At 34.0% G+C, this 11,988-nt stretch overlaps 3 protein-coding genes across 3 annotated transcripts; 1 reads left to right on the forward strand and 2 right to left on the reverse strand.

The window, feature by feature from the left end:
- Positions 1–39: 39 nt before the first annotated feature.
- On the reverse strand, positions 40–918 carry LOC143536819 (exocyst complex component EXO70B2-like). Its single transcript, XM_077030732.1, has one exon. The coding sequence runs from the start codon at positions 916–918 to the stop codon at positions 40–42; it is 879 nt and encodes a 292-aa protein (XP_076886847.1).
- A 999-nt stretch (positions 919–1,917) lies between these two features.
- Positions 1,918–5,894, reverse strand: LOC143536853 (uncharacterized). The gene is made up of 8 exons (XM_077030755.1): positions 5,789–5,894; positions 4,868–5,195; positions 4,576–4,773; positions 4,200–4,472; positions 4,006–4,108; positions 3,565–3,683; positions 3,001–3,177; positions 1,918–2,768 (listed from the first exon to the last, which is right to left on the reverse strand). Exons 2-8 carry the CDS (start codon positions 5,171–5,173, stop codon positions 2,016–2,018), a joined length of 1,929 nt encoding a protein of 642 aa, XP_076886870.1. The 5' UTR covers positions 5,174–5,195; positions 5,789–5,894; the 3' UTR covers positions 1,918–2,015.
- Positions 5,895–9,868: 3,974 nt separating this feature from the next.
- LOC143536831 (small ribosomal subunit protein uS14z/uS14y/uS14x) lies at positions 9,869–11,056 on the forward strand. The gene is made up of 3 exons (XM_077030740.1): positions 9,869–9,970; positions 10,673–10,772; positions 10,854–11,056. Exons 1-3 carry the CDS (start codon positions 9,909–9,911, stop codon positions 10,860–10,862), a joined length of 171 nt encoding a protein of 56 aa, XP_076886855.1. The 5' UTR covers positions 9,869–9,908; the 3' UTR covers positions 10,863–11,056.
- The last annotated feature ends 932 nt before the right edge of the window (positions 11,057–11,988 follow it).

Below are 11,988 nucleotides of genomic sequence, written 5' to 3' on the forward strand. Positions count from 1 at the left end.
GGAACGAGTTGAGTCACGTCAGCAATAAACAAATCCTTCTCAAAACTTCTCAACAGTCATACTAGCAGCGCCTGCTAGTTTAATAACTATCTGATCTGCATCAGTTCTGATTGATTCAAACAATTGTGTATTAAATAACTTATACATCTCCGGTATAAGAACCGAAAATGTCTTGTAGAGTTCTAATATTCCAAACAGCCTCTCGGAAGCTATTTTAACACAGCTTAGATTCATGGCAGTTTCGAGCAATTGATTCGCGTAAACGTTGGTGATCTTCAGGAAACAATCATTATCCACATCATCACCGAGATCTCCAAATATTTTCTCGCACAATTGTTTTTCATACAGGAATATTTTTCTGAAACAGATCTTTGCGGATCTCATCCAACCTTTGATTATCGACTCCAGCTCGTTCCACTCCATTTTCCTAGCATCTTCGTTGCTCAATTTCTGAATATCGAGCTTCTGATAACTCGAACCAATGCAGTGCTTTCTATTACTAATGTATGCCTCTTTACACTCTAGAAGACATCCTGCAGTGTTCATTCTGTTCACAATACTTCTAAGATCATCGATCACCGTCACATTCAATGCGCTAGCATATTGATAATCATCCACGTAACTGCTGGAACCGGTGTCTGTCATTGTAGTGCTGGAATCCGGATTATGATCAGTTGACTTGTTATTCATCTTTAATATGTTATGCATCTCATCTGCAAGTATACTCATGACGGTTTGAATCATGGATTTCGCTCTAGTTTGATCGTATGCGGTTCCAGAACCGATCAAGGATTGGACTGTGTCGACGGCTTGCAAGAACTGATCGATTTCGTGGCGTGTGCTGGTGAAGATGTATGACTTGTTGTTGGATGTGGGACTGTACTGTGAAATGATTTGGATTGCTGAATCAAGTGTCATTGTGGTTTGGATTTAATGTGTGATTGAAGATATGTTTTGATGTATGAGAATTATTATTGTTATTATTATTAAGAACAAGAGGTTAAGAGAGAATTTGATGGTGTGTTCAGACAGACAGGTGTGGTTGTGTCATGAGTTGACTTAAGCTTTCTGCTGTTTCTAAGAAATTCTACTTTTAGTAATCAAACTTTTTGGCTTGTATTAGCCAAGCAAGTTGCTCACCGTCTTTTAAGACTACTTGGAATAATTAAAAAGAGAAAAAAAATAAAATTTTGTCACGTTACCACCAGAAATTTTAAGTAAATACACTTTTAAAAGTGTGTAGTAATTTAATTAAATAATAAAAATATATTTTTTTTTATTTTTGCAAAAGTGGTTTGAGTTGTAATTTTTTTATTGGTTTAGAATTTATTTTCGCTGTGTTAACTGGTTTTGTTAAAACCTGCATACGAGTCCCGGAAATATATATATAATTTTTTACTAGTAAGGATATTATTGTCGATTTACATATCTTAACTAACAAGGGCTACCGGAGTTAATAAAGTGGATGGGAATGACAACTTTTAGAAACCATGAGGACGAAAATGACTAAAAAAACTTGTTTTAGACAAGGATGACAAAAGCAAGCATACCACATATACAAAAATGGCAGCTAACTCTATTAAATCAAAAGGGTATTTTTGTCATTTCTACTAACTTAACATACTAGAACTAACCGAGTTAGTGATTCGGACTGAAAGGGCAAGAAAAGGAAACCACGGAGACGAAAATGGCCAAAAAAACCTTTTGAACGGAAATGACAAAAGTGAACAACCCACATTAACAAAAATGGAACAAAAATGACATTTCTTTCACCTTTAATTTCAATTTTTTTCTGTTTATAACTTTATAAATCGTGCCAAGTGAATTGGGTAAAATAATCAAGTAACTTATATAAAACTAAGCAATCATGTTCTGCTCCTATTATCAAAACTGTAAATGCTAACTAACAAAAAAAAATCACTTAAAATCGAATAAAAACTACTAAAACAAATACTGAAAGCAACAAAACATTGGTTCCCCTATATACACAACACTGTAAAGTGAACATAATTTTGCTACAACACAAGTTCTATTTCGCCCGAGCTACTACGGCTCTTTAATGATGTATCGTCTTTCTCGAGTTCCTGAATCAGTTTCTCAATCTGTCTTCTATACACAGGCATGAAATGATCCGCAATCATACTACGCGATAACCTGATTTTACGGTACAACGATCGTGGAGTTAAAAATAATCCCACTTTCTCTTCCACCACACGATCCCGATCCTGTTCCTCGTTGTCGCTTTCACTTGAAGACGCCTCGTCATCGGTCCCACTTTTCACAACTTGAGGGATTGTGACAATATGCATAATCTTACCAGCTGGAAAAAACCTATGTGCTTCTTTTGTTTCGGGTGTCGGGTTTTTCCCACCCTCAGCAATAGCTGCTGCTGCTTCTTCTTCCCTCATTTCCTTTTCCACGTCGGCTTCCTCCTGGCCTTCACTTTGGTCATACAGCTCGTGTTCGAGTTGTTCCCACAATTCAAATTCGGTCATTCTGTCTTCGTGAGTACCTGCCACGTCAGCATTGGACTCGTCATCATGAGGATCATCGGAATGCCATGCGGTTGTAGCTCCTGATGAAGATATAGGGCAGTCGAGAGCTGTTGAGATGCTTTCGGTTTCGGTGTTGGAAGATGATGATTCTTGAGGATTTGAAGTTCCAACCACGGGTCGGCGCCGGGGCCCCATGCATGACCATGATGACATGTCGGTAGATGGGCGGGTCCATGCAGCTTGAGCCATGCTTTGGGCTCTCCTCATCACAACCTAAAATCACAACCATACGCAGCTTTCACTTTACATAAACAATAAACAAAGGTTGTCTTTTAAACAGGTGTGTCGGTTCAACCAAACAAGACCACGATCCTTTTGACCAATACCAAAAAAAGAAAAAGAGAAATCATTTTGGTACCTCTATCAAACCATTAGAAACGGGACACGGGGGCTTACCTGTGTACCACCTCTATCAAACCATTAGAAACGGGACACGGGGGCTTACCTGTGTACCACTAGATACAGGACGGAGAATTTGGCCAGCACCAGCAACTTTTGCTTTAGCACTTGCAATTGAAGGAAGTCGAGAGCCCAAAGCTGTTGCAGATTGATAAAAGGTTTTAAGAATCCTCGTGTGTTCAATTTGAGTCCTCAGATCGTTTAGCCAAGCTGATGCGGTAACCTACACATAAAACATTGTTAGGAGCTGCACAAAAGCTCTAAATACACTGACTTTAAATAGCAGAATTAGCGCGATGGGTGGGTCAGGAAATAGATCAAAATAATTTTGGTCTAAAAACGTCCATTTTCAGTGTAGATCGAAATGGATTGTGTTGACTAACAACCACGTTTTTTTGCGATTTTCCAATAAATGAATGCATTAAATATGATTAATAAATGTATATTAATGTGTTAAACGAGCGGTTCTTGCCCATGATATTATTAAAATAATAATAATAACCAAAGTAATCCGGGACTTTGACGTATAAAAAGTAACCTTTGGGCCTCCATTAAAGAGGGCCATGCAATCAAATCTACAATTTTTATAATTCAAAATAACCAAATTTACCTCTGCCCGTAAATCATCCACTGAAGCAGCTGAAAATGTAGGGACCAGATCAGCTCCATTGATAACAGATGTAATAAATTCATTGCCCGAATCGGCTAACTCCCAAGTCATACAAGCACCTAAAAATATTTAGAACTTAATTATATCGACGCTCAATAACCAGAAAATGAGAATAATTGGGATATATAGAGTTTATAAGAGGTTATTTACACACACTTTTATTTGGACTATTTTACACTAATGCCACTTTTCCTCACTCTTCTTTACCATTTGACTTTTAAGGGTAAAATAGTCAAATAAATTAAATTTGTGACTTGGTGTGGACAAATTACCTCCAACAGCTAAATTACAGAAAGCTAAAAAAATTTACAGCTAACTGAAATATGATCAAAATGAAGAAAATAATAGTTCAGAAATTGGAGAAAATAAACGATTATGAACCTGGAGCAAATGTAACACAAGTAGTTGTAGAAAATTCTTTCTGCTCCCGTAACACATAAGTTAGAAGTGCAGCAGTTCCACCGCCCAACGAGTGTCCAACTATCTGCATCAGATATTAATTCTTTCAAAAATTAAATATGCGTAGACCATATATAAGATGAAAAAAACTACTAGTGTAAGGTTATGCTTAATACCTGTAGCTTATAATCGGGATTATCTTGAAGTGCTTTTAGAAGAACGGGAGTTGCCAGCTTGGCAATCCATCGAGCAGCTGCAACCATTCCACAGTGAGCATAACCCAAAATTACATCACTAACTCCACCTTCATGTACAACTGTATGGTGAAATGGTACAACTGCTCCTGTTGCAGCAGTTAGTGTGTCCTTCATGCTATGAGTTCCACGAATCAGTAAAAGAAACGTTTTTGTCTTGTGGTTGACTAATATCGTAAAAGCCGGTTTCAAAATCTGCAACGAGAAACAAATAAATGCAATTAACGTGTCAAATTTATTAATAATAAGTATCAGTAACAAACGGAAAAAAACATTATGGCGCATAGACACAACTTACTCCAGCTTTAGGTTCCTGAATAAGAACGTCTTCCGTTGAAAAGCCTGTTTCTTCTAAAAATACAGGAAACGTTTTTTTCGAAAAGTGCCAGCAAAGAGTCAACAAGTACAACAAATATCTAAGCTCGGAAACTATCTCAGGTCCCGCAAGCTGCAGGCTGTCTTTGCCACCAAATACACTACTAACATGCAAATTCCCCTGCAGAACACGATACAAACATTATAGATCAACAACTAGCAATAAATACAACAAGACCGGTAGTGTTAAACTTTCAACATAATCATTACCGAACCTGTCGTTTTAACAAGTAACTAATTCCAAAAGCCAAATCTCCAATAGGCCACTTCCCGAGAGTTTCTGAATACGTAAAACGAAGCGTCTCGGATAACGTTGAAATAGTTTCCAACCACGTCGCAGGCGCCTGAATCAATCTATTTGAAACTCGTTCGACTCCCAAAGGCCCGTGATTTTGCACAAGACTTTCATTTTCATTCACATCATCATCTTCAGCCGTAACAGGTGTTTGCAGTTTCTTATTTAAAGTATAGTACAACAGAGCAACCGCACCGGCTGCAGTCGCCATAGTTGCTGTTGCCATGATATTATTATTAACACAATATCTGTTCCAGAAAACAAAAGACGATATAAAAAACTGAAAATCTTATTCTCCAAACTAAAAACTAAAAAGCTCTTTTTTTTAACTATAACCAAACAATTAATTGCCAAACTAAAAAAATTAAAATAAAGTGGCAGGTAAGCAAGCAACCAGCTTTTGAATAGCAAATCCAATCCTACTAAATACGAAGCTTTAGGTTTTAGGAGCGGATTCAGCTGATTGCCAGTGTGCCTTCAATTTCGATGCGAACATTACTTGTTTAAATATATACAAAGATTTAGCTTAAAATAATTAAATTTAATAATAATAATAATATTCTTGATAAAATATAAGTAATTTAACATTTGTAGAATTGGGAAAAGCTAATAATATTGTAAATGAAGAAATGAAATGCCTTTACTACAAGAAACGAATTCCTTTAACGAAGACAGTTTTATAAGAACACAAGTAAAGTAATAATATAAAACAAATAATAATAATAAAAAGAAGAAGAAGAAACCCTAAAAGGGTAAAACCTCAGACAGTTAGTTATATTTTAATGAAAGAATCAGATGAAAATGAAGGAGGTAGCGAATTGCTTAATTAATGGTTACAAACTGACTGAGAATACGAATTAATGAATGAAATAAGAGTTGATGATGAAGGGTGAATCGGGACGTGGGTGGGTGGGTATGAAGTTGCCAAAGAAGCAATAATCTTTTGGAAGAAAAAGAAACCGACCTAGGCTAGGCTATAATAATAACTAGGGTATACCCGGTGTTACACACGGGTGGAAATACATGTCAATAAACTTAATAAATTTAAACAACAAATTCAAGCAATACAAAATTTCTTCAAACTTTCAGACCAAAACGTTAGTCATTTACATGTTCTAGATATTAAAATTTAAAAGTTACAATAAGTTAATGTACATTGAACAACAAAAAAAAATCAACATAAGACATAAACATGTTCTTTCATATTAAACCATCATCAACTTCTTCAAACATTCTACCAAAAGAAACTCATTTTGCTTCACCACCTGAAAATATAATAAAACAATAGCATCCAAATTAAATATATTTAATAATGAGAAACATTTGAACATTAATAAAGTTGTTTTTATTAAATTGTTGTTTTTATTAAAACAAAATAACATACAACAACAAATAAAGTAAAATGACAACATAAAACATTTTTATAACTTAAACCATTAAACCGAAAAGATATATCAATAAAAACCTTTTTGGTCGTAATTGTATAGATAACAAATTTGATACTCTTTTGAAACAACCCGTTTTGAAATATTTCAAAATAGATACAAAATATTAAAAAAATGGAATTAGTCAACTTCAAAATTATGATTTTTTTTTAATTTTTTACCAATCTTGCAACAAACTTTTAAATCAATAACATTAATATTTTGTTAAACTTGCAAAACATAAAAACGTTTTACAATAAATGAATTTTCAAATAAATTTGGAAAGATTAAAAAACTTTATGTTGACTTTAAAGATATTTAAAGGTGAAAAAATATGATACAAAAAATATATACCATATATACACGTATTTTAATAAAAAAAAAATATTAAAAACGTGGAAATTATTTGTTATATTTAAATGAGAATATTATTAAAGACATTACTAACGAACGTATATGAATATACCGTAAAAACAGAAAATGTAATAGACAAGTATTTAAGAAATTGACATTTTATGTTGAGTATATATTAGGAAAATGAATTAAATTAGAATATATTAAATGACTATTTAAGTTATAAATCTGTTTATCAAAAATCATTACAGTATTTGAAATTTGAAATTATTACTTTTTTTAGGCGATCCATAATTAATATTATTTTATTACAATCTTTGAAATTTGCATTCAATTTTGTTACAAACTCATTATCATTAGTTGTGACATTTATGTCTAATTATAAATTAGTTAAACGTATAAGATAGAAAGATTGTGAAGATTGGAAACTAATAAACATAATAATATTGACAATGAAAACAAAAATTTTCCATAGCCAATTGTAATATATCTTTTTTTAGAATTTAATTTCAAATAATATTTCGAATTTTTACAGTGCATTAATTGTTAAACAGTTTCCGTAACCAAATAATGACATTCATTAGCATTAATTGTGACATTTATGTCTTATTATGTGTGAAAATTAGGAAATACTCAAAACTTAGGAATTTGAAGTTTGAGATGGTAATTTTAGACATTATGAATGTGTGTTTAATCAGCCATTTAAAAGGTTAAACTTAAAGTTAAATTGAACTTTAATGTTTGACCAGACAATTTAAAAATGTTTGACCAACTTAAACGTTTGACCAATAATTAAATAAAAAAATCAACTCTAATTTAAATTTGGAAATTTAAACTTTTTAATCAAATCGTTTAACTTACCAACTTAAACGTTTGACCAGCAATTAAATAAAAAAATCAACTTTAATTTAAATTTGGAAATTTAAACTTTTTAAATCAAATTGTTTGGAAATTTAAACTTTTTAAATTAAATCGTTTAACTTACCAACTTAAACGTTTGACCAGCAATTAAATAAAACAATCAACTTTAATTTAAATTTGGAAATTTAAACTTTTTAAATCAAATCGTTTGGAAATTTAAAATTTTTAAATCAAATCGTTTAACTTACCAACTTAAACGTTTGACCAACAATTAAATAAAAAAAATCAACTTTAATTTAAATTTGGAAATTTAAACTTTTTAAATCAAATCGTTTTAGAAAAATAATAAATTGTAATGATGGTAAGTTTAGATGTTTTGGAATATTGACTTACCATTTACAAATTTCAAATTTAACTTAAATTTGGAATTTAAAATTCGAAATTGTAATCGTTTTAGAAATAACAATTAAAATAAATATAAAACCATATCGAAAAACCTTACCGGAAAAAGATATTACCTTGCCGGACAGCCAATATTCACCTACAACAAAGCCAAACCAAACACCATCAACAATGAACAATAGTGGATGGACTCTTAATCTTTGATTTATCATTAATTAAAAAAACAAAATAACAAAATAAAATTTAAGTTAAAACTGGAATGTATTTAAACCTTAAAACTGGAATGTATTTGGTAACAAAATAACAACCGAAATTATGGGTGGAAGTGAGGAGCAGTGATACACACCGATTAATGCTCGATTTTTGTTACGTGGCATTTCAATTAATGCTCGATTAGCCATGCACAGCCGCCGTAAAACACAACCGGAGCACCACCACCACCTAGGGTTTCCAAAGAAAATCCAAAAGCAGTAGATAGGTAGGTCGCGTACAGCCGCCAGACCACCACTGTCACCCAGGGTTTCCAAATAGAATCCGGCACAGTAGGTTAGCCAGAAAACACAACCAGACAACCACCGCAACCTAGGATTTCTAAATGGAACCCGAAAATTGTAGGGCAGTTGCGTACACTCGCCGGAAAAAACCACTGGATCACCACTGCCACATACGGTTACCAAATAGAACCCGGCAGCAGTAGGTCAGCCGGAAAACACAACCGGACGACCACCACCACCTAGGGTTTCCATAAAGACCTCGGTAGCAACATGTGGGATACCAAAGATGGAGTCGGCAGTGGAATGAATAAGAGAGGACATGGTAAATAGTAAATGGTGTATGTGGTTTATTTTGAGAGAGAGAGAGAGAGAGAAATTAAAATGATTAAAATGATGGTGGAAAATTATAAGGTTTAAATAGTGTGTGAGATGACACATGACAACATATTAGAGAGTCTTATAATGGAAATGAGATGACATGGAGGCCTAGGTGGACACCCTAGTAGAAGGACATGCGGCAAAATTATTTTGCTTTAATAGTATTTAAAGATATGATATGAAGGGATCGTGGAAGTTTGGAGTTGATGGATGTATGTATGTGTGTGAAAACGAGAATTTGAGGTGGTCAGTCAAGACAGTTTCTAGACACACACACACGGTCAAAGACTTTGCTTGAGTTGTAACTTGTAATACAAATACGCATTAACTCTACCTACCAATTTTACATTATCCGTGTTTTCAATATCATGTTTCATTTGAGGGTACCATCTTTAGTGGAACGGTTTGGGATAGTCTAATATTCTATATGCTACGAATTAGGATCCACTGAGTATCCTCATGCTCAAAATATTGAAAATATTCGTCAACGAGAGAGCCTCAAAGGTTTCATTACAAATGCCAAATGAGTATGACTCAGTATGTTTACAAAGGTTTCATTAACGAGAGAGACTCATGCTCAAAATTTTCGTCAAAAACGGATAAATTTAAACTATGCATGCCGAAAAATGATTAATTTACACCACCGAACAAAAAATGGAGGGGTTAGGGCCACCGTTGGGGCCAATTAAGTTGTGCCCATGCTTGAGCTAGAGATTGCAATGTCTCAAGTTCGAATCCTATACCAATCGAGTTTACCACATTGGAGCTTCAGGTGGCAAGTTTTCCACATAACAGGAGAAGATGGGCTTGGGCTATATAGCGTATGAGGTCACCTTTTACTATTAGGTTACCTAGGTTAGGCTCGACTCGTGAACTACAAGCCGTGGTCCGTGGACAGGGCTGTGGGCCTATTTAGCATTCGAGAGGGTGTCTTATAATAACAATTGGGCCTTGGGCTAAAATCAAATATAAAACACAATCCATAAGCTCATTTCGTGCAAAATCTAGGGTTTTCAAGTTTCATCATCGCCTCCATAGACCAACCAGTATGGGTCACTCGAACATCTGGAACTCGCACCCCAAAACTTACGGCCCTGGATCTCGTACCTGGTTCGTTCACATATCCTATTGTACTCTAAACACTCGTAGATTTTGGTTGCAACTTTATAACAGCTGTTAGCACAATTTATGTATAAGTGTATAATAATAAGCATGACCTAGGGTTAATTAGATGACTATAAGTTATGTCATTGGATATTTATATATGTTTTTAATTCTGCTGCTAACAAGCTTTATGTTTATATGTTAAATCATGTTATAACTCGATTTATCTACTGTCTATTAATTATTTGTTTTGAGTAGTGGTGTAAACGAGCTGACCTTGAGCTCTACTAGGCTCGACCTCGGCTTGTTTTACTTATAGATAGCTTGAGCTCAGCTCGTTTCGAGCTATATTTATAATGCTTGAACTGGCTCGTGAGTAGTTTTTTGAGCTCAGCTTGGGCGTGGCACATTAACTATTTATTAGTTTTTTTTATAGTTTTATAATTATTTTTTTAAATTTTATATGCAATATTTATTTTAAATAAAAATTATTCAAGCAATAGTCTCGTTTTAGGCTTGAGAGCTGGCTCAAGCTTGATAAATGATGTTTGGGCTAGTTTATCAAACAAGTTTAATTTTCGAGCTTGAGCTCGTTTAAGTTTAATTTAATTTGAGCTTATTTGCGAGTTTATTTTTAGTATCTCGTAAATGGTGGGTCTTGTTTACACTTTACACCTCTCGGTTTGATTTGTGATTCTTCTGTTGCAGCCGGGTATGTGGTAACTCTCATGGGCTGATCAGGAAGTACGGGCTTATGTGCTGCAGGCAGTGCTTCCACAGTAATGCAAAGGAGATTGGTTTCATCAAGGTTATTTATTTATTTTATTTGCACTCTGGTTTTTTATTTGTTTGAAATATGTTTTGTTAATTTGTTTATTTTTCATTGCAGTATCGTTGATTTCACCAGCGAAGAAGATGTGTTTGAGTTCGCGTTAGCAGTTTTTAATTAAAAGATGATATCAGGATCTTGTTAGCATTGTTGATGCTAAATGGTTTTTGTTATCTTTTTCACTTTTGTTTATGGTTTATGTATGACAAACTGAAAGTGTTTACTATATTTGTTACTTGATTATGCACTTCAATTTTGGATATGTTTTGACCTCTGAATTTAACTTTTATGCTGTGATGTACTTGTTGATGAAAGTTGTTGGTCATGTTTGGTTTATAATGTCTAGATGAACTACATAATCTTGTAGTAAAAGTTTTAAGAAATGTTTTTATTAAGTAAAGGTTATTATATCAGTTAGCAGATTGATTTATTTTCTGTACATTTGAGATGCATTTGGTTTCAAGTTATACAAGCAGCAAAGTGCAAACACCGGTAGTAATACAAGTTCTTGTCTTGTGAAAGTGGGTTCACCTACACTATGTGTTGAGTTTGTTTCTTTTTTTGGTAGTCTTAGATGAGTGGTTGAAGTCGATCCATAAGGCCATCCCATGGCGTATGCTTTTTTGTCAGCGGGTGGACTTATAGCGTAAAGGCTTATGCATAAGTCGGTCAAAAACGAGTGCATTTACTATAACTTAAGTAGAGCCAGTGATGAGGATGACACTAAAGTGACTATTAAAGGCTAGGGTGTACTGTAAACAACTTAGTTCTAGCATCTAGAATTGTTTCTATATAGGACGGTGACATAGATAATGATGTAGCTCACCGGTTCAGACCGGTTGGTGCCAGGGGAGAGCCGCCTTGGGATTACTGTATAACCAGAAGTTTAAAAAAGATTTAAAGTGAAAATTTTACATGGTTATAGTTCTAACCTATTATGTATGTTATACAAAACCGATAAATGCTAAAGATTGAGGTAATAGATTTGATGATGTTGAAGTAGTTGTGTGGTCACACAAGGCTATTTTCATGTTTTGTTTCTTACACTTTATATGCTAGTGGGTGTAGAAGCAGTGGTGGAGAAAAACAATAATAATGAATGATAGCCTATTTAGACCCGTTTTAAATTTACAAGTTTGTAATAGCCAGTTGTCGGACGCAAATTGATCCCTTGTTTAATTTGAGTATACCCCGA

The sequence above is a fragment of the Bidens hawaiensis genome, unplaced genomic scaffold, assembly GCF_021521415.1.
Source record: "Bidens hawaiensis isolate Kalapana, Puna unplaced genomic scaffold, B.hawaiensis_p1.1 tig00010929_1, whole genome shotgun sequence".
NCBI lineage: Eukaryota > Viridiplantae > Streptophyta > Magnoliopsida > Asterales > Asteraceae > Bidens > Bidens hawaiensis.

Bases quoted from the DNA above. Each gene is read 5' to 3' on its own strand.
- LOC143536819 (XM_077030732.1), bottom strand. From the start codon at position 918: ATGACACTTGATTCAGCAATCCAAATCATTTCACAGTACAGTCCCACA.
- LOC143536853 (XM_077030755.1), bottom strand. From the start codon at position 5,173: ATGGCAACAGCAACTATGGCGACTGCAGCCGGTGCGGTTGCTCTGTTG. The intron at 4,109-4,199 runs GTATTAAGCATA...TATCTGATGCAG, and splicing joins ATCCCGATTATAAGCTACAG to ATAGTTGGACACTCGTTGGG. The intron at 3,178-3,564 runs GTAAATTTGGTT...TTTTATGTGTAG, and splicing joins TGGATGATTTACGGGCAGAG to GTTACCGCATCAGCTTGGCT.
- LOC143536831 (XM_077030740.1), top strand. From the start codon at position 9,909: ATGGGTCACTCGAACATCTGGAACTCGCACCCCAAAACTTACGGCCCT. The intron at 9,971-10,672 runs GTTCGTTCACAT...CTTCTGTTGCAG, and splicing joins GGCCCTGGATCTCGTACCTG to CCGGGTATGTGGTAACTCTC.